This window comes from Rhinoderma darwinii, chromosome 1, assembly GCF_050947455.1.
Source record: "Rhinoderma darwinii isolate aRhiDar2 chromosome 1, aRhiDar2.hap1, whole genome shotgun sequence".
In the NCBI taxonomy this organism is placed as follows: Eukaryota; Metazoa; Chordata; class Amphibia; order Anura; family Rhinodermatidae; genus Rhinoderma; species Rhinoderma darwinii.
In genome coordinates, this window is record NC_134687.1 from 667,820,316 (window position 1) to 667,846,798 (window position 26,483).

The window sequence follows — 26,483 nt, forward strand, 5'->3', positions numbered from 1 at the left end:
CATAACCATCATTTACACTCTACTCTTGTGGTGATCTCAGAGATCAGATCTGATCATAACCATCATTTACACATTACTATTGTGGTGATCCCAGAGATCATATCTCATCATTATTACCATCATTTACACTCTACTATTGTGGTGATCTCAGAGACCAGATCTGATCATTACCATCATTTACACTCTACTATTGTGGTGATCTCAGAAACCAGATCTGATCATTATTGCCATCATTTACACTCTACTATTGTGGTGATCCCAGAGATCGGATCTGATCATTACCAACGTTTACATAAATTTATGATATGATTGGTGTATTTGGCCGGGTTCTGTTGATGTAATAGTTGCCATTGTCTGAGAGCCTGTGCAGGAGACATCTAGAATGGGTTCATTTATCCAGTTGTGATGGAGGAGATGTTGCTGTCCTCTATAATTTATCTAATAACAATATTCATTGTTCAAATCTCCAGTACAACATAGTTCACCTTATCTAAGTGGCTATCAGGGACCACTGTAAGGCCACAGACCCCCGGCTCAGGGCCACTATGTTAACCCTTTCACTGCAACCTCTGCTGTTGGACCATCTCCAGCAGTTTCCACATCTCAGTCCAGTTTGTCCAGTTTGCCCTTTGCCTCAGACTTCATTGTAACGTCAGAACTTTGTCTATATAAGGCAGTCGGTGTGAGTCATACACACAGGTGGTGGTGCTGGAGACACACATAGATACTCGCACATATAGGTACATATATATACACACACCCGCAGACACATATATATACTCACACACAGACATATAGTCATACATGTCCTCCTATCACTGTTCTGAGGGACTATGTACTGGACTGACTCTGCTGGAGGAAGGGACAATCACCACAGAGAGGGACAACTCCACATCAAGTAACTAAGAGACACTGAACAGCGGGGAGACGAGCGGCTGGGACAACCAGATTACAGAACTCTCCCAGGAGATTAAGAAGGGATCACAGAATTATATACAAAAGTTCAGCATCTCAGGGGGACGAGAAGGATCCAGAGGAACAAGGAGAAGGGACACAGCCGGACATGCTGGACATGGGACTGCGGGGACTGTATGCACTGCTGCTGCTACTCACCTGTGTTCTGGGGCCCCATGTAAGATGTGAGGACCCCCAAGAAGGTGATGAACATAAACCCCACTCACCAGGTAAGTGACCCTGTTATATAGTCCACATGTCTTGTGAATGTTTCATATCTACTGGATTTCTAAGACTGTATCACACATGATAGGATTAGATACAGGGCTCAGCAGACAGTATCACACATGATAGGATTAGACACCGCTCAGCAGACAGTATCACACATGATCGGATTAGATACACGGCTCAGCAGACCGTATCACACATGATAGGATTAGATACCCCCAGCCCCCACCAACACACAATACAATATACACAATCTAGAAATGTTAATATATATATACCCCAGCTCACAATATGTCCCTGACATCCCCTGACTCCCCACATAACCTATTATTCTTTATCCACATCATTGTCCCTATAAATGTATTATACTCCCTCGCACCGCACTCGTATCTCATCTCTACACCTCAGATTATAAATGAGTACACCCCTCTGAACACAGAGATACTGTCACGGGAAGGAAGACGTCATTCTCATTTATTATACATAGAAGATCTGTACAATATCTGTACAATAAAAACATCAGGCAGAATTACTGTAATCCACAGTTTAAAAAATGAGTACACCCCAAATGACTTGTGAGTTCCTCGGTGATTCCTCTTGGCATGGAGTGTCCCACAGGTTGTCCCATCCTCCCTGGTCCTTTCCTTAGTATCTCAATGGGAAGGGGTGAGGTCGGTGACACACTTAGCCACTTGTGACCTTGGCAGTATTTTGGGGTCATGTTCATGACCTTGGTGTGTAGACAGGGAAGATTCTGCAATACACCTGGGAATATGTGATGCCATGGATACATAACAATCCACCCGCTCCTTTATATCCAATTCATCCCTATATAGTAACATTACCACTGCTGTTCTTCACTGTGAGGACCATGAACTTCTCACCAAACACTCTGCCGGGTAACTCCAGACATGTAGGATGCCATCAGATTAGAGTGAGGAATCCTAAAACTCTCGAGCTATAACACTATGAGCCTTGGCAGGAGGTGAACGGGCTCTTGTGCCGTGACTTTAGCAGTGGTGTCCCGTGTGGATGAGAACCATGCATTCCACTTCTGTGAATGGATGCGTCCTACTGTGTGCATGGCTTACAGACCCTTCAGTATGGCTTGCGGTGGCTTTTGTCACCTCTGAGATACTTGTCAGCGTCTCTCTTGTACTTTAATTCTTTGTCTTCGGCATGGGACATTTTACGCTCCCAATTCATTTTGGAGAAATTATCATGACCAAATTCAATGCCCAGGACTTCTTCTCCCTGGGGTACAGGGAGAAGATCCGGAGACCCAAAACCAGAGTTCCCTTCCCCCAGCAAGAGATTCTGATTTTTGTCATGACCAGACACGTCTGAGTAAAGCTCCAGACTGGACGTTATCCACTCTTTTTTTTTTTTTAAGGACACCAAAATTGTGAAATCATCTGTAATGGACGGTCCGAGCAAGTGATTGTTCAATGAGAAGTTACACTAATCTATGCTGATTATAAAGGGATAAATTGCAAATGTAAAGTAATGAGGCTCTGTTCAGCCTTGTATGACACGTCAACTAACCCCAAAAGAACATCAAGGGAAGAGACATGAGTCCAAGGTAATGGGTTCAGAATATGACCCCTGAATATGACCAACATACAGCAACTAAATAATACCTCTATACAGTGACTGAATAATATTACCATACACTAAATGATAATACCACCATACAGTGACTGAATAATACCACCATACACTGACTGATAATACCACCATACACTGACTGAATAATACCACCATACAGTGACTGAATAATACCACCATACACTGACTGAATAATACCACCATACAGTGACTGAATAATACCTCCATACAGTGACTGAATAATACCACCATACACTGACTGAATAATACCACCATACAGTAACTGAATAATACCACCATACAGTGACTGATAATACCACCATACAGTGACTGAATAATACCACCATACACTGACTGATAATACCTCCATACAGTGACTGAATAATATTACCATACACTAAATGATAATACCACCATACACTGACTGATAATACCACTATATACTGACTGATAATACCACCATACAGTGACTGATAATACCACCATACAGTGACTGATAATACCACCAAACAGTGACTGAATAATAACACCATACACTGACTGATAATACCATCATACACTGACTGATAATACCACCATACAGTGACTGATAATACAACCATACAGTGACTGATAATTCAACCATACACTGACTGAATAATACCACCGTACACTGACTAATAATACCTCCATACACTGCCTAAATAATACCTCCAAACATTGACTGCATGATACCTCTATAAACTGACTGATAATACCACCATACACTGACTGAATAATACCTCCATACACTGACTGAATAATACCACCATACACTGACTAAATAATACCACCATATAGTGACTGACTAATGCTACGATTCAGTGACTGAATAATACCACCATACACTGACTGAATAATACCTCCATACACTGACTGAATAATACCACCATACAGTGACTGAATAATGCCTCCATACACTGACTGATACCACAATACACTGACTAAATAATACATCCATACAGTGACTGAATAATACCACCATACACTAAATGATAATACCACCATACAGTGACTGATAATAACAACATACACTTACTGATAATACCTGCATACACTTACTGATAATACCTGCATACACTGACTGATAATACCTCCATACACAGACTGATAATACCACCATACAGTGAATGATATCACCTTACAGTGACTGAATAATGCCACGACGCAGTGACTGAATAATACCACCATACACTGTCTGAATAATAACACCATACACTGACTGATAATATCACCATACACTGACTGATAATACCGCCATACAGTGACTGAATATTACCACCATACAGTGACTGAAAAATACCTCCATACAGTGATTGAATAAAACCTCCATACACTGACTGATAATATCACCATACAGTGACTGAATAACGCCACCATACACTGACTGATAATACCACCATACAGTGACTGATAATACCTCCATACAGTGACTGAATAATACCACCATACACTGACTAATAATACCTCCGTACAGTGACTGAATAATACCACCATACAGTGACTGAATAATGCCTCCATACACAGACTGATACCACAATACACTGACTAAATAATACATCCATACAGTGACTGAATAATACCACCATACACTAAATGATAATACCACCATATACTGACTGAATAATACCTCCATACAGTGACTGATAATTCCAACATACACTTACTGCTAATACCTGCATACACTGACTGATAATACCACAATACACTGACTAATAATACCTTCATACAGTGACTGATAATACCACCATACACTGACTGATAATACCTACATACACTGACTGATAATACCTCCACACAGTGACTGAATAAAACCTTGATATAGTGAGTGAATAATGCCACCATACACAGACTGAATAATACCTCCAGACAATTACTGAATAATACCACCATACACTCACTGATAATACCACCATACACTGACTGAATAATACCACCATACAGTGACTGAATAATACCACCACACAGTGACTGAATAATTCCCCCATACACTGACTGAATAATACCAGCATACAATGACTGAATAATACCACCATACACTGACTGAATAATACAACCCTACAGTGACTGAATAATACCACCATACACTGACTGAATAGTACCTCCATACACTGACTGATTAATACCGCCATACAGTGACTGATAATACCACAATACAGTGACTGAATAATGCCACCATACTGTAACTGATAATACCACAATACACTGACTGATAATACCACAATACAGAGACTGATAATGCCACAATACAGTGACTGACAAAACCACAATACAGTAACTGAATAATACCTCCATACAGTGACTGATAATACCACCATATACTGACTGAATAATACCTCCATACACTGACTGATAATACCTCCATACACTGACTGATAATACCACCATACAGTTACTAAATACCTCCATACACTGACTTAATAATACCACCATACACTGACTGATAATACCATGATACACTGACTGAATATTATCACCATACACTGACTGCTAATACCACCATACACTGACTGATAATACCACCATACACTGACTGAATAATACCACCATGCAGTGACTGAATAATACCACCATCAAGTGACTGAATAATACCACCATGCAGTGACTGAATAATACCACCATGCAGTGACTGAATAATACCACCATGCAGTGACTGAATAATACCATCATGCAGTGACTGAATAATACCACCATACACTGACTGATAATACCACCATACACTGACTGATAATACCAACTTACCGTGACTGATAATACCACCATACAGTGACAGATAATACCACCATGATGTAACTGAATAATACCACCATACAGTGACTGAAAATACCAGCATACAGTGACTGATAATACCACCATACACTGACTGAATAATACCACCATACACTGACTGATAATACCTCCATACACTGACTGAATAATACCACCATACAGTGACTGAATAATACCACCATACACTGACTGAATAATACCTCCATACACTTACTGATTAAAAACATCATACAGTGACTGATAATATCACCACACAGTGACTGAATAATACCATCATACAGTGACTGAATAATACGACAATAAACTGACTGATAATACCTCTGTACATTGACTGATAATTCCTCCATACAGTGACTGATAATACCACCATAAACTGACTGATAATACCTCTGTACATTGACTGCATAATACCTCTATAAACTGACTGATAATACCACCATACACTGACTGAATAATACCACCATACAGTGACTAACTAATACCACCATATAGTGACTGAATAATACCTCCATACACTGACTGATATTACCTCCATACACTGACTGAATAATACCTCCATACACTAACTGAATAATACCACCATACAGTGACTGATAATACCACCGTACAGTGACTGAATAATAACACCTTACACTGAATGAATAATAGCTCCATACAGTGACTGATAATACCTCCATACAGTGACTGATAATACCAACTTACCGTGACTGATAATACCACCATACAGTGACAGATAATACCACCATGATGTAACTGAATAATACCACCATACAGTGACTGAAAATACCAGCATACAGTGACTGATAATACCACCATACACTGTCTGAATAATAACACCATACACTGACTGATAATATCACCATACACTGACTGATAATACCGCCATACAGTGACTGAATATTACCACCATACAGTGACTGAAAAATACCTCCATACAGTGATTGAATAAAACCTCCATACACTGACTGATAATATCACCATACAGTGACTGAATAACGCCACCATACACTGACTGATAATACCACCATACAGTGACTGATAATACCTCCATACAGTGACTGAATAATACCACCATACACTGACTAATAATACCTCCGTACAGTGACTGAATAATACCACCATACAGTGACTGAATAATGCCTCCATACACAGACTGATACCACAATACACTGACTAAATAATACATCCATACAGTGACTGAATAATACCACCATACACTAAATGATAATACCACCATATACTGACTGAATAATACCTCCATACAGTGACTGATAATTCCAACATACACTTACTGCTAATACCTGCATACACTGACTGATAATACCACAATACACTGACTAATAATACCTTCATACAGTGACTGATAATACCACCATACACTGACTGATAATACCTACATACACTGACTGATAATACCTCCACACAGTGACTGAATAAAACCTTGATATAGTGAGTGAATAATGCCACCATACACAGACTGAATAATACCTCCAGACAATTACTGAATAATACCACCATACACTCACTGATAATACCACCATACACTGACTGAATAATACCACCATACAGTGACTGAATAATACCACCACACAGTGACTGAATAATTCCCCCATACACTGACTGAATAATACCAGCATACAATGACTGAATAATACCACCATACACTGACTGAATAATACAACCCTACAGTGACTGAATAATACCACCATACACTGACTGAATAGTACCTCCATACACTGACTGATTAATACCGCCATACAGTGACTGATAATACCACAATACAGTGACTGAATAATGCCACCATACTGTAACTGATAATACCACAATACACTGACTGATAATACCACAATACAGAGACTGATAATGCCACAATACAGTGACTGACAAAACCACAATACAGTAACTGAATAATACCTCCATACAGTGACTGATAATACCACCATATACTGACTGAATAATACCTCCATACACTGACTGATAATACCTCCATACACTGACTGATAATACCACCATACAGTTACTAAATACCTCCATACACTGACTTAATAATACCACCATACACTGACTGATAATACCATGATACACTGACTGAATATTATCACCATACACTGACTGCTAATACCACCATACACTGACTGATAATACCACCATACACTGACTGAATAATACCACCATGCAGTGACTGAATAATACCACCATCAAGTGACTGAATAATACCACCATGCAGTGACTGAATAATACCACCATGCAGTGACTGAATAATACCACCATGCAGTGACTGAATAATACCATCATGCAGTGACTGAATAATACCACCATACACTGACTGATAATACCACCATACACTGACTGATAATACCAACTTACCGTGACTGATAATACCACCATACAGTGACAGATAATACCACCATGATGTAACTGAATAATACCACCATACAGTGACTGAAAATACCAGCATACAGTGACTGATAATACCACCATACACTGACTGAATAATACCACCATACACTGACTGATAATACCTCCATACACTGACTGAATAATACCACCATACAGTGACTGAATAATACCACCATACACTGACTGAATAATACCTCCATACACTTACTGATTAAAAACATCATACAGTGACTGATAATATCACCACACAGTGACTGAATAATACCATCATACAGTGACTGAATAATACGACAATAAACTGACTGATAATACCTCTGTACATTGACTGATAATTCCTCCATACAGTGACTGATAATACCACCATAAACTGACTGATAATACCTCTGTACATTGACTGCATAATACCTCTATAAACTGACTGATAATACCACCATACACTGACTGAATAATACCACCATACAGTGACTAACTAATACCACCATATAGTGACTGAATAATACCTCCATACACTGACTGATATTACCTCCATACACTGACTGAATAATACCTCCATACACTAACTGAATAATACCACCATACAGTGACTGATAATACCACCGTACAGTGACTGAATAATAACACCTTACACTGAATGAATAATAGCTCCATACAGTGACTGATAATACCTCCATACAGTGACTGATAATACCACCATACACTAACTGAATAATACCACCGTAAAGTGACTGAATAATACCACCATACAGTGACTGATTATACCACCATACAGTGACTGATAATACCTCCATACAGTGAGTGAATAATACCTACATACACTGACTGATAAAACCGCCATACAGTTACTAAATACCTCCATACACTGACTGAATAATACCACCATACACTGACTGATAATACCACGATACACTGACTGAATATTATCACCATACAGTGACTGATAATACCACCATACACCGACTGATAATACCTCCATACAGTGACTGATAATACCTCCATACAGTGACTGATAATACCACCATACACTGACTGATAATACAATTATAATATGACTGATAATACCTCCATACACTGACTGATAATACCACCATACACTGACTGATAATATCACAATACACTGACTGAATAATGCCACTGTATATTTACTGAAAAATAGCACCAAACACTGACTGATAATAGCTCCATACACTGACTGACTAATACCACCATACACTGACTGAATAATACCATGATACACTGACTGAATAATACCACCATACACTGACAATGCCAAAATACACTGACTAAATAATACCTCCATACAGTGACTGAATAATACCATGATACTGACTGAATAATACCACCATACACTGACTGATAATATCACAATACACTGAGTCATAATACCTCCATACACTGACTGAATATTATCACCATACACTGACTGATAATACCACCATACATTGACCGATAATACCACCATACACTGACTGAATAATGCCACCGTATATTTACTGAAAAATAGCACCAAACACTGACTGATAATAGCTCCATACACTGACTGACTAATACCACCATACACTGACTGAATAATACCATGATACACTGACTGAATAATACCACCATACACTGACAATGCCAAAATACACTGACTAAATAATACCTCCATACAGTGACTGAATAATACCATGATACTGACTGAATAATACCACCATACACTGACTGATAATATCACAATACACTGAGTCATAATACCTCCATACACTGACTGAATATTATCACCATACACTGACTGATAATACCACCATACATTGACCGATAATACCACCATACACTGACTGAATAATGCCACCGTACAGTAACTGAATAATAGCACCAAACACTGACTGATAATGCCACCATACACTGACTGATAATATCACCATACAGTGACTGAATAATACCGCCATACAGTGACTGATAATACCACAATACACTGACTGAATAATACCACCATACTGTAACTGATAATACCACAATACACTGACTGATAATGACAAAATACAGTGACTGACAAAACCACAATACAGTAACTAAATAATACCTCCCATACAGTCACTGATAATACCACCATATACTGACTGAATAATACCTCCATACACTGACTGATAATTCCAACATACACTTACTGATAATACCTCCATACACTGACTGATAATACCACCATACACTGACTGAATAGTACCACCATACAGTGACTGAATAATGCCACCATACACTGACTGATAATACCGCCATACAGTTACTAAATACCTCCATACACTGACTGAATAATACCACCATACACTGACTGATAATACCACGATACACTGACTGAATATTATCACCATACACTGACTGATAATACCACCATACACTGACTGATAATACCACCATACACTGACTGAATAATACCACCATGCAGTGACTGAATAATACCACCATGCAGTGACTGAATAATACCACCATACACTGACTGAATAATACCACCATGCAGTGACTGAATAATAACACCATGCAGTGACTGAATAATACCACCATGCAGTGACTGAATAATACCACCATACACTGACTGAATAATACCACCATACACTGACTGATAATACCACCATAATGTAACTGAATAATACCAGCATACAGTGACTGATAAGACCACCATACAGTGTCTGAAATATACCTCCATACACTGACTGAATAATACCACCATACACTGACTGATAATACCGCCATACAGTTACTAAATACCTCCATACACTGACTGAATAATACCACCATACACTGACTGATAATACCACGATACACTGACTGAATATTATCACCATACACTGACTGATAATACCACCATACACTGACTGATAATACCACCATACACTGACTGAATAATACCACCATGCAGTGACTGAATAATACCACCACACAGTGACTGAATAATTCCCCCATACACTGACTGAATAATACCAGCATACAATGACTGAATAATACCACCATACACTGACTGAATAATACCACCCTACAGTGACTGAATAATACCACCATACACTGACTGAATAGTACCTCCATACACTGACTGATTAATACCGCCATACAGTGACTGATAATACCACAATACAGTGACTGAATAATGCCACCATACTGTAACTGATAATACCACAATACACTGACTGATAATACCACAATACAGAGACTGATAATGCCACAATACAGTGACTGACAAAACCACAATACAGTAACTGAATAATACCTCCATACAGTGACTGATAATACCACCATATACTGACTGAATAATACCTCCATACACTGACTGATAATACCTCCATACACTGACTGATAATACCACCATACAGTTACTAAATACCTCCATACACTGACTTAATAATACCACCATACACTGACTGATAATACCATGATACACTGACTGAATATTATCACCATACACTGACTGCTAATACCACCATACACTGACTGATAATACCACCATACACTGACTGAATAATACCACCATGCAGTGACTGAATAATACCACCATCAAGTGACTGAATAATACCACCATGCAGTGACTGAATAATACCACCATGCAGTGACTGAATAATACCACCATGCAGTGACTGAATAATACCATCATGCAGTGACTGAATAATACCACCATACACTGACTGATAATACCACCATACACTGACTGATAATACCAACTTACCGTGACTGATAATACCACCATACAGTGACAGATAATACCACCATGATGTAACTGAATAATACCACCATACAGTGACTGAAAATACCAGCATACAGTGACTGATAATACCACCATACACTGACTGAATAATACCACCATACACTGACTGATAATACCTCCATACACTGACTGAATAATACCACCATACAGTGACTGAATAATACCACCATACACTGACTGAATAATACCTCCATACACTTACTGATTAAAAACATCATACAGTGACTGATAATATCACCACACAGTGACTGAATAATACCATCATACAGTGACTGAATAATACGACAATAAACTGACTGATAATACCTCTGTACATTGACTGATAATTCCTCCATACAGTGACTGATAATACCACCATAAACTGACTGATAATACCTCTGTACATTGACTGCATAATACCTCTATAAACTGACTGATAATACCACCATACACTGACTGAATAATACCACCATACAGTGACTAACTAATACCACCATATAGTGACTGAATAATACCTCCATACACTGACTGATATTACCTCCATACACTGACTGAATAATACCTCCATACACTAACTGAATAATACCACCATACAGTGACTGATAATACCACCGTACAGTGACTGAATAATAACACCTTACACTGAATGAATAATAGCTCCATACAGTGACTGATAATACCTCCATACAGTGACTGATAATACCACCATACACTAACTGAATAATACCACCGTAAAGTGACTGAATAATACCACCATACAGTGACTGATTATACCACCATACAGTGACTGATAATACCTCCATACAGTGAGTGAATAATACCTACATACACTGACTGATAAAACCGCCATACAGTTACTAAATACCTCCATACACTGACTGAATAATACCACCATACACTGACTGATAATACCACGATACACTGACTGAATATTATCACCATACAGTGACTGATAATACCACCATACACCGACTGATAATACCTCCATACAGTGACTGATAATACCTCCATACAGTGACTGATAATACCACCATACACTGACTGATAATACAATTATAATATGACTGATAATACCTCCATACACTGACTGATAATACCACCATACACTGACTGATAATATCACAATACACTGACTGAATAATGCCACCGTATATTTACTGAAAAATAGCACCAAACACTGACTGATAATAGCTCCATACACTGACTGACTAATACCACCATACACTGACTGAATAATACCATGATACACTGACTGAATAATACCACCATACACTGACAATGCCAAAATACACTGACTAAATAATACCTCCATACAGTGACTGAATAATACCATGATACTGACTGAATAATACCACCATACACTGACTGATAATATCACAATACACTGAGTCATAATACCTCCATACACTGACTGAATATTATCACCATACACTGACTGATAATACCACCATACATTGACCGATAATACCACCATACACTGACTGAATAATGCCACCGTATATTTACTGAAAAATAGCACCAAACACTGACTGATAATAGCTCCATACACTGACTGACTAATACCACCATACACTGACTGAATAATACCATGATACACTGACTGAATAATACCACCATACACTGACAATGCCAAAATACACTGACTAAATAATACCTCCATACAGTGACTGAATAATACCATGATACTGACTGAATAATACCACCATACACTGACTGATAATATCACAATACACTGAGTCATAATACCTCCATACACTGACTGAATATTATCACCATACACTGACTGATAATACCACCATACATTGACCGATAATACCACCATACACTGACTGAATAATGCCACCGTACAGTAACTGAATAATAGCACCAAACACTGACTGATAATACCACCATACACTGACTGATAATATCACCATACAGTGACTGAATAATACCGCCATACAGTGACTGATAATACCACAATACACTGACTGAATAATACCACCATACTGTAACTGATAATACCACAATACACTGACTGATAATGACAAAATACAGTGACTGACAAAACCACAATACAGTAACTAAATAATACCTCCCATACAGTCACTGATAATACCACCATATACTGACTGAATAATACCTCCATACACTGACTGATAATTCCAACATACACTTACTGATAATACCTCCATACACTGACTGATAATACCACCATACACTGACTGAATAGTACCACCATACAGTGACTGAATAATGCCACCATACACTGACTGATAATACCGCCATACAGTTACTAAATACCTCCATACACTGACTGAATAATACCACCATACACTGACTGATAATACCACGATACACTGACTGAATATTATCACCATACACTGACTGATAATACCACCATACACTGACTGATAATACCACAATACACTGACTGAATAATACCACCATGCAGTGACTGAATAATACCACCATGCAGTGACTGAATAATACCACCATACACTGACTGAATAATACCACCATGCAGTGACTGAATAATAACACCATGCAGTGACTGAATAATACCACCATGCAGTGACTGAATAATACCACCATACACTGACTGAATAATACCACCATACACTGACTGATAATACCACCATAATGTAACTGAATAATACCAGCATACAGTGACTGATAAGACCACCATACAGTGTCTGAAATATACCTCCATACACTGACTGAATAATACCACCATACACTGACTGATAATACCGCCATACAGTTACTAAATACCTCCATACACTGACTGAATAATACCACCATACACTGACTGATAATACCACGATACACTGACTGAATATTATCACCATACACTGACTGATAATACCACCATACACTGACTGATAATACCACCATACACTGACTGAATAATACCACCATGCAGTGACTGAATAATACCACCATGCAGTGACTGAATAATACCACCATACACTGACTGAATAATACCACCATGCAGTGACTGAATAATAACACCATGCAGTGACTGAATAATACCACCATGCAGTGACTGAATAATACCACCATACACTGACTGAATAATACCACCATACACTGACTGATAATACCACCATAATGTAACTGAATAATACCAGCATACAGTGACTGATAAGACCACCATACAGTGTCTGAAATATACCTCCATACACTGACTGAATAATACCACCATACACTGACTGATAATACCTCTGTACATTGACTGCATAATACCTCTATAAACTGACTGATAATACCACCATACACTGACTGAATAATACCTCCATACACTGACTGAATAATACCAACATACAGTGACTAACTAATACCACCATATAGTGACTGACTAATGCCACGATGCAGTGACTGAATATTATCACCCTACACTGGACTGAATAATACCTCCATACACTGACTGATATTACCTCCATACACTGACTGAATAATACCTCCATACACTAACTGAATAATACCACCATACACTAACTGAATAATACCACCATACAGTGACTGAATAATACCACCATACACTGAATGAATAATAGCTCCATACAGTGACAGAATAATACCACCATAAAGTGACTGAATAATACCACCATACAGTGACTGACTAATGCCACGACGCAGTGACTGAATAATACCACCATACACTGACTGATAATACCACCATACAGTGACTGAATAAAACCTCCATACACTGACTGATAATATCACCATACAGTGACTGACTGAATAACACCACCATACAGTGACTGATAATACCACCATACAGTGACTGATAATACCACCATACAGTGACTGATAATAACACCATACAGTGACTGATAGTACCACCATACAGTGAGTGATAATACCTCCATACAGTGACTGAATAATACCTACATACACTGACTGATAATACCACCATACAGTGACTGATAATACCACCATACAGTGACTGAATAATACCTCCATACAGTGACTGATAATACCTCCATACACTGACTGATAATACCACCATACACTGACTGATAATACATACATACACTGACTGATAATACCTCCATACTGTGACTGAATAATACCATGATACACTGACTGAATAATACCACCATACACTGACTGATAATACCACAATACACTGAGTGATACCTCCATACAGTGAATGATAATACCACCATACAGTGACTGATAATACCACCATACACCGACTGATAATACCTCCATACAGTGACTGATAATACCACCATACACTGACTGATATCACAATTATAATATGACTGATAATACCTCCATACATTGACCGATAATACCTCCATACACTGACTGAATAATGCCACCGTACATTTACTGAAAAATAGCACCAAACACTGACTGATAATAGCTCCATACACTGACTGACTAATATCACCATACACTGACTGAATAATACCATGATACACTGACTGAATAATACCACCATACACTGACTGATAATGCCACAATACACTGAGTGATAAAACCTCCATACAGTGAATGAATAATACCACCATTCAGTGACTGAATAATACCTCTATAAACTGACTGATAATACCACAATACACTGACTAAATAATACCTCCATACAGTGACTGAATAATACCACCATACACTGACTGATAATACCACAATACACTGAGTGATAAAACCTCCATACAGTGACTGAATAATACCTCCATACAGTGACTGAATAATACCTCCATACACTGACTGATACCACAATACACTGACTAAATAATACCTCCATACAGTGACTGAATATTACCAGCATACACTGAATGATAATACCTCTATACAGTGACTGAATAATAGCACCATACAGTGACTGATAGTACCATTATAAAGTGACTGAATTATACCACCATACACTGACAGAAAATATCACCATACACTGACAGAAAATATCACCATACAGTGACTGATAATACCTTCATACAGTGACTGATAATACCACCATACAGTGACTGATAATACCACCATACACTGACTGATAATACCACTGTACAGTGACTGAATAATACCACCATACACTGATTGATAATACCACCATACAGTGACTGATAATACCTACATACACTGACTGATAATACCTCCACAGAGTGACTGAATAAAACCTTGATACAGTGAGTGAATAATGCAACCTACACAGACTGAATAATACCTCCAGACAATGACTGAATAATACCACCATACACTCACTGATAATACCACCATACACTGACTGAATAATACCACCATACAGTGACTGAAAAATACCACCACACAGTGACTGAATAATACCACCATACAATGACTGAATAATACCACCATACACTGAATAATACCACCCTACAGTGACTGAATAATACCACGATACACTGACTGAATAATACCACCATACACTGACTGAATAGTACCTTGCATACACTGACTGAATAGTACCGCCATACAGTGACTGAATAATACCACCATAATCTGACTGATAATACCACCATACAGTGACTGAATAATACCACCATACAGTGACTGATTATACCACCATACAGTGACTGATAATACCTCCATACAGTGACTGAATAATACCTACATACACTGACTGATAAAACCACCATACAGTGACTGATAATACCACCATACACTGACTGAATAATACCACCACACAGTTAATGCATAATACCACCATACAGTGACTGATAATACCACCATACAGTGAATGATAATACCACCATATACTGACTAATACCTCCATACACTGACTGATAATACCTCCACACAGTGACTGAATAAAACCTCGATACAGTGAGTGAATAATGCCACCATACACAGACTGAATAATACCTCCATACAATGACTGATAATACCATCATACAGTGACTGATAATACCACCATATACTGACTGATAATACCTCCATACAGTGACTGAATAATACCACCATACAGTGACTGATAATACCACCACACAGTTAATGCATAATACCACCATACAGTGACTGATAGTACCACCATACAGTGACTGAAAATACCACCATATACTGACTGATAATACCTCCATACAATGACTGATAATACCACCATACAGTGAATGATAATACCACCATATACTGACTGATAATACCTCCATACACTGACTGATAATACCTCCACACAGTGACTGAATAAAACCTCGATACAGTGAGTGAATAATGCCACCATACACAGACTGAATAATACCTCCATACAATGACTGATAATACCATCATACAGTGACTGATAATACCACCATATACTGACTGATAATACCTCCATACAGTGACTGAATAATACCACCATACAGTGACTGATAATACCACCATACAATGACTGATAATACCACCACACAGTTAATGCATAATACCACCATACAGTGACTGATAGTACCACCATACAGTGACTGAAAACACCACCATATACTGACTGATAATACCTCCATACAATGACTGATAATACCTCCATACAGTGAGTGAATAAAACCTCGATACAGTGAGTGAATAATGCCACCATACACAGACTGAATAATACCTTCATACAATGACTGAATAATACCACCATACATTCACTGATAATACCACCATACACTGACTGAATAATACCACCATACAGTGACTGAATAATAACACCATACAGTGACTGAATAATAACACCATACACTGACTGAATAAACCACCAAACAATGACTTAATAATACCACCATACACTGACTGAATAATACCACAATACAGTGACTGAATAATACCACGATACACTGACTGAATAATACCACCATACACTGAATGAATAGTACCTCCATACACTGACTGATTAATACTACCATACAGTGACTGATAATACCACAATACAGTGACTGAATAATGCCACCATACAGTGACTGAATAATACCATCATACAGTGACTGAATAATACGACTATACTCTGGCTAATAATACCTCCATACACTGACTGATAATACTACCATACAGTGACTGAATAATACCAACATACAGTGACTGAATAATACCACCATACAGTGACTGATAATACCACCCTAAGCTGACTGAATAATAGCACCATACAGTGACTAAATAATACCACCAAACAGTGATGGAATAATACCCTCATACAGTGACTGATAGTACCTCCATACACTGACTTAATAATACCACCATAATGTGAATGAATAATACCACTATACAGTGACTTAATACTACCGTAAAATATGTGAATAATATCACCATACAATGACTGAATAATACCACCATACAGTGACAGAATTATACCTCCATATATTGACTGATTAATAGCACCATACACTGACTGATAATATCAGCACACAGTGACTGATAATTCTGCCATACACTGATTTAATAAAACCACCATACACTGACTGAATAAAACCACCATACACTGACTGAATAAAACCACCATACAGTGAATGAATAAAACCTCCATACAGTGACTGAATAATACCTCCATACACTGACTGAAAATATAACCATACACTGATTATACCACAATATAGTGAATGAATGATACCTCCATACAGTGACTGATTAATAGCACCATACACTGACTGAATAATACCTCCATACAGTGAATGAATAAAACCTCCATACAGTGACTGAATAATACTACTGTACAATGTCTGAATAATACCTCCATACAATGACTGAATAATACCACCATATAGTGACTGAATAATACCATCATACACTGACTGATTAATAGCACCATACACTAACTGATAATATCACCATGCAGTGATGATAATACCACCATACACTGACACAATAATAGCACCATACACTGACTAAATAATACCACCAAACAGTGAATGAATCATACCTCTATGCAGTCACTGAAAGATGCACCGTACAATGTCTGAATATTTCCACCATACAGTGACTCAATAATACCTCCATACAGTGACTGATTAATAGCACCTTACACTGACTGATAATATCACCACACAGTGACTGATAATACCTCCATATAGTGACTAAATAATACCGCCATACACTGACTTAATAATACCTCCATACAGTGACAGAATATTACCACCATACAATGACTGAATAATACCTCCATACAGTGATTGAATATTCCCACCATATAATGACTGAATAATACCTCCATACAGTGACAGAATATTACCTCCATACAGTGGCTGAATAATACCACCATACACTGACTGATAATACCACCATACAGTGACTGAATAATACCACCATTTACTGACTAATAATACCTCCATACAGTAACTGAATAAAATCTTGATACAGTAAGTGAATAATGCCACCATACACTGACTGAATAATACCTCCATACAGTGATTGATAATACCTCCATAATGTGACTGAATAATACCACCATACACTGACTGAATAATACCTCCATACACTGACTGAATAATACCTCCATACATTGACTGATTAATACCGCCATACTGTGACTGATAATACCATAATACACTGACTGATAATACCTCCATACACTGACTGATAATACCTCCATACACTGACTGATAATACCTCCATACACTGACTGATAATACAACCATACACTAACTAATAATTCCACAATATAGTAAATAAATAATACCTCCATACAGTGACTGATAAACCCTTCATACAGTGACTCAATAATACCTCCATACACTGACTGATAATACCACGATACAGTGACTGATAATACCTCCATACAGTGACTGAATGATACCACCATACAGTGACTGATAATACCTTCATACAGTGACTGATCATACCACCATACAGTGACTGATACCACCATACAGTGACTGATAATACCTTCATACAGTGACTGATCATACCACCATACAGTGACTAATACCACCATACAGTGACTGAATAATACCACCATACACTGACTGAATAATACCACCATACACTGATTGAATAATACCTCCATACACTGACTGATAATACCACGATACACTGACTGAATAATACCACTATACAGTGACTGATAATACCTCCATACAGTGACTGATAATACCTTCATACAGTGACTGATCATACCACCATACAGTGACTAATACCACCATACACTGACTGAATAATACCACCATACACTGACTGAATAATACCACCATACACTGATTGAATAATACCACCATACACTGACTGATAATACCACCATAGTGACTGAATAATACCACCATACACTGACTGATTAATACCACCATACAATGACTGATAGTACCACCATACACTGACTGAAAAATACCTCCATACACTGAAGGAATAATACCTCCTGTCACGCTGCGACGTGTGGATGTCACGATGCGGGTTGTGGACCCACTGGGCCGTACCGCGTAGCGGGGATGGCAGCTGGCCAAACCGGAAGGTACACAGTTCAATGGTTCAGTGAGAGTACCTGAGGCAATCGTAGACACGTCCAGAACCAGGCTGTGGGAAGTCGTTCGGTGAGGCGTAGCAGGGTAGTGTAGACTGTAGCACAGCATGGCAGGTAGCACAGCATGGCAATAGCACTAGGTAGCACGGAAACAGGATACGGGATACGGAATACAAGAGCAAGGTACACTGGGAGGCTGGAAGACACTGGGAGACCATAAGCAAGACGAACAACGGGAAAACTAACAACGCTCTGGCAAAGGGCAAGAGGGCAGAGCCCTTTTTATAGCCCAGGGCATCCTGGGCCAGATTACAGTTTTTTCAAAAACGTGCGCACTGGCCCTTTAAGGCGCCTGACTGGGGGCCGACGCTGCAGGCAGGTAAGCTGTCCATGGCCATGGCCGTCGGGGTTAACGACCGATCGATGGGCCGTGGCCATAGACGTTACACCTCCATACACTGACTGATAATACCACAATACACTGACTGAATAATATCACCATACACTGACTAAATAATACCACCGTACAGTGACTGAATAATATCGCCATACACTGACTGAATAATACCACCATACACTGACTAAATAATACCACCGTACAGTGACTGAATAATACCACCATACACTGAATGAATAACACCACCATACACTGACTGAATAATACCACCTTACACTGACTGATAATACCACCATACACTGACTGATAATACCACCATACACTGACTGATAATACCACCATACACTGACTGAATAATACCACCTTACACTGACTGATAATACCACCATACACTGACTGATAATACCACCATACACTGAATGAATAACACCACCATACACTGACTGAATAATACCACCTTACACTGACTAATAATACCACCTTACAGTGACTAATAATACCACCATACAGTGGCTGAATAATACCTCGATATAGTGATCAGTACAGGATAAGTAATGTCATGTACATACATAGTGACTCCACCAGCAGAATAGTGAGTGCAGCTCTGGAGTATAATACAGGATGTAACTCAGGATAAGTAATGTAATGTATGCACACAGTGACTCCACCAGCAGAATAGTGAGTGCAGCTCTGGAGTATAATACAGGATGTAACTCTGTACATTCATTACTTATCCTGTACTGATCCTGAGTTACATCCTGTATTATACTCCAGAGCTGCACTCACTATTCTGCTGGTGCAGTCACTGTGTACATTCATTACTTATCCTGTACTGATCCTCAGTGACTGCACCAGCAGAATAGTGAGTGCAGCTCTGGAGTATAATACAGGATATAACTCAGGATCAGTACAGGATAAGTAATGAATGTACACAGTGACTGCACCAGCAGAATAGTGAGTGCAGCTCTGGAGTATAATACAGGATATAACTCAGGATCAGTACAGGATAAGTAATGTAATGTATGTACACAGTGACTCCACCAGCAGAATAGTGAGTACAGCTCTGAAGTATAATACAGGATGTAACTTAGGATCAGGAACCACACATCAGAACTTTTTTATTGACATAATCAAGGTTTTATAAATACTTAGCAACGTTTTGAACGCAGGGGTCCTTCCTCAGGCAAAAAAATACATTATAAAACAATACATGTGCTGCTGTGAGTGAGTGCTGCAATTCTTACGGTCATTTGTGAATCACCAATAATCATCTCATCATTGACAAATCTTCAATATTAATAATTGTGGTACTAATAGCGTGCCACTGCCTGCTGATACAGACGTCCTGAACATGACATCACCTAATAGTACCACCAAAAATTGGCGTATTGTTCTGTGTCTAGCATTTATACAGGGCCGTCATACTTCAGTCTGTGTCCAAGTGACAATTTGAGTGCCACTCTTGCTGATACAGACAGTCCGATCATTTTTGGATCGTTTTTTTAGGACAGACTTTTTGTTACCTCCGGCCGCCATCTTTTTACCCATAGCCGTATATGTTGCTGTCACTTTGACATTACTGATGCAGTTTATGGTTTAAGGAGCTTGAGACAGTCCTAGAAGACCTCAGAGCGTCACACAAGATTTTTTAGGGCAATCTGGGCACTTTTGTTTCGGACTTAGTGGAATCTGATGGCTGGTTTCGATAGAATCGTACCCAAAACAAATTTTGGGAATTTCGCTTATTTCTAATACCTACAGGGAGCCGCTATGTCTACTAATAGGAATTGTTTCTAATTTTTGGACACTAAGGTGAATTTAATTTTATAGTGTCACTGTAAAGGATCTGCCAGGTACAGCTTCTGTATCCACGCCCATAGATAATCAGTCTGCACCTGCTTCTATGTCTGTGAGACTGACTCCATCTTCCACCACTCAGGGTGGCAGGCTTAGGAGTGGGAGAACCTATCACAGCCTGGCCAGACGGAGCTAGCTCCCGCCCTCTGTCTATTTATACCTGCCTTTCCTGTTCCTCCTTGCTTGTGATTCTTCTCGTTTGGTTTCCTGGCCCTGCTGCAGCTTCTTGTACTATTTGTCCTTGCTTCATATTGACCCTGGCTTACTGACTACTCTCCTGCTCTGCGTTTGGTACCTCGTACACTCCTGGTTTGACTCGGCTCGTTCACTACTCTTGTTGCTCACGGTGTTGCCGTGGGCAACTGCCCCTTTTCGCTTGCTTCTTTGTACCCTTGTCTGTTTGTCTGTCGTGCACTTATTGAGCGTAGGGACCGTCGCCCAGTTGTACCCCATTGCCTAGGGCGGGTCGTTGCAAGTAGGCAGGGACTGAGTGGCGGGTAGATTAGGGCTCACTTGTCTGTCTCCCCACCCCCGTCATTACATAATCACAAGCCCATACCTAGTCTACCCTGGTCCCTGACACCACTATGGACCCCTTTGAGACCCTGGCTCAGCAAATGCAGGGTCTCTCCCTACAGGTACAGGCCCTGGCTCAGAGGGTCAACCAGCCTGACGCTACCATGGTAGTCCCCCTCACCTCACCTCTTGAACCCCACCTCAAGTTGCCCGACCGGTTCTCAGGGGACCGGAAGACTTTTCTCTCCTTTCGGGAGAGTTGTAGGCTCTATTTTCGTTTAAAGCCCCACTCCTCAGGTTCTGAGAGCCAGCGGGTGGGTATAATTATGTCCCGGCTCCCGGAAGGGCCCCAAGAATGGGCCTTCTCCATGGCTCCTGATGCCCCTGAACTTTCCTCCGTTTATCTTTTCTTTTCTGCTCTCGGACTCATATATGACGAGACTGACAGGACTGTCTTTGCCGAGAGTCAGCTGGTGACCTTAAGTCAGGGTAAGAGACCTGTTGAGGAGTATTGTTCTGACTTTCGGAAGTGGTGCGTAGCTTCTCGGTGGAATGACCCTGCCTTAAGGTGCCAGTTTAGGTTGGGTCTGTCGAACGCCCTGAAAGACCTGCTAGTTAGTTATCCCTCTTCTGACTCCCTAGACCAGGTTATGGCTTTAGCGGTATGATTTGACTGACGTCTCAGGGAACGACGACTTGAACGTCTTGGTGCTTTCTCCTCTGACTCCCCCATGATGCCTCCCGAGGTTCCGTTGCTTCATTCCTCTCCGGAAGACTCGGAGGTACCTATGCAACTCGGGGCCTCCGTGTCCCCCCAACAATGTAGAGACTTCCGCAGGAAGAATGGTCTCTGCTTCTACTGTGGGGATGACAAGCATCAAGTGAACAACTGTCCTAGGCGTAAGAATGCAGCCGGAGAACTTCCGCGCCTAAGTGACCATCGGGGAGGTCAATTGGGCGCACAGGTATTTCCCGTAAACATGAAACGTAATAAAATCTCGCTTCCCTTTCAGGTCTCTTTTGGTGGTAGGTCTGCTATCGGCAGTGCCTTCGTGGATTCAGGATCTTCTGCTAATATCATGTCTGTGGAATTTGCTATGTCTCTAGCTATGCCTTTGATTGATTTGCCTAAACCTGTCCCGGTAGTGGGTATCGACTCCACTCCTCTTGCTAATGGTTATTTTACACAGCATACCTGTAAAGGATCTGCCAGGCACAGCTTCGGGGTTAACGCCCATAGGTAATCAGTCTTCACCTGAGTCTATGTCTCTGAGACTGACTCCAGCTTCCACCACTCAGGCTGGCAGGCTTAGGAGTGGGAGAGCCTATCGCAGCCTGGCCAGACTCAGCTAGCTCCCGTCCTCTGTCTATTTATACCTGCCTTTCCTGTTCCTCCTTTGCTTGTGATTCTTCTCGTGTGGTTTCCTGCCCAGCTACAGCTTCTGACTATTTGATCCTGCTCCATATTGACCCCGGCTTACTGACTACTCTCCTGCTCTGCGTTTGGTACCTCGTACACTCCTGGTTTGACTCGGCTCGTTTACCTCTCTTGTTGCTCACGGTGTTGCCGTGGGCAACTGCCCCATTTCCCTTAGCTTTGTGTACCCTTGTCTGTTTGTCTCGTGCACTTACTGAGCGTAGGGACCGCCGCCCAATTGTACCCCGTCGCCTAGGGCGGGTCGTTGCAAGTAGGCAGGGACAGAGTGGCGTGTAGATTAGGGCTCACTTGTCCGTTTCCCTACCCCTATCATTACATAATCACAAGCCCATTACCTAGTCTACCCTGGTCCCTGTCTCTACTATGGACCCCCTTGAGATCCTGGCCCAGCAAATGCAGGGTCTCTCCCTACAGGTCCAGGTCTTGGCTCAGAGGGTCAACCAGCCTGACGCTACCATGGTAGTGCCCCTCACCTCACCTCTTGAACCCCACCTCAAGTTGCCTGACCGGTTCTCAGGGGACCGGAGGACTTTTCTCTCCTTTCGGGAGAGTTGTAGGCTCTACTTTCGCTTAAAGCCTCACTCCTCAGGTTCTGAGAGCCAGCGGGTGGGTATAATTATGTCCCGGCTCCAGGAAGGGCCCCAAGAGTGGGCCTTCTCCTTGGCTCCTGACGCCCCTGAACTTTCCTCCATTTATCTTTCCTTTTCTGCTCTCGGACTCATCTATGACAAGACTGACAAGACTGCTTTTGCCGAGAGTCAGCTGGTGACCTTACGTCAGGTAAGAGACCTGTTGAGGAGTATTGTTCTGACTTTAGGAAGTGGTGCGTAGCTTCTCGGTGGAATGACCCTGCCTTAAGGTGCCAGTTTAGGTTGGGTCTGTCGAACGCCCTGAAAGACCTGCTAGTTAGCTATCCCTCTTCTGACTCCCTAGACCAGGTTATGGCTTTAGTGGTACGACTTGACCGACGTCTCAGGGAACGACAACTTGAACGTTTTTGTGTTTTTCCCTCTGACTCCCCCATGATGCCTCCCGAGGTCCCGTTGCTTCGCTCTTCCACGGAAGACTCTGAGGTACCTATGCAACTCGGGGCCTCCGTGTCCCCCCCGACAACGTAGGGAGTTCCGCAGGAAGAATGGTCTCTGCTTCTATTGTGGGGATGACAAGCATCAAGTGAACACTTGTCCTAGGCATAAGAATAAGCAGCCGGAAAACTTCCGCGCCTAAGTGATCATCGGTGAGGTCACTTGGGCGC

At 40.2% G+C, this 26,483-nt stretch overlaps 1 protein-coding gene across 1 annotated transcript in view; it reads left to right on the top strand.

Annotated features, from left to right (window-relative positions):
* The first annotated feature begins 677 nt into the window (after positions 1-677).
* CA9 (carbonic anhydrase 9) overlaps positions 678-26,483 on the top strand; it is a 152,723-nt gene continuing 126,917 nt past the window's right edge. The window contains exon 1 of the mRNA XM_075844288.1: positions 678-1,184. Within this exon, the coding sequence (XP_075700403.1) occupies positions 1,064-1,184 (121 nt within the window). The 5' untranslated portion in view covers positions 678-1,063. The remainder of the gene's footprint in view (positions 1,185-26,483) is intronic.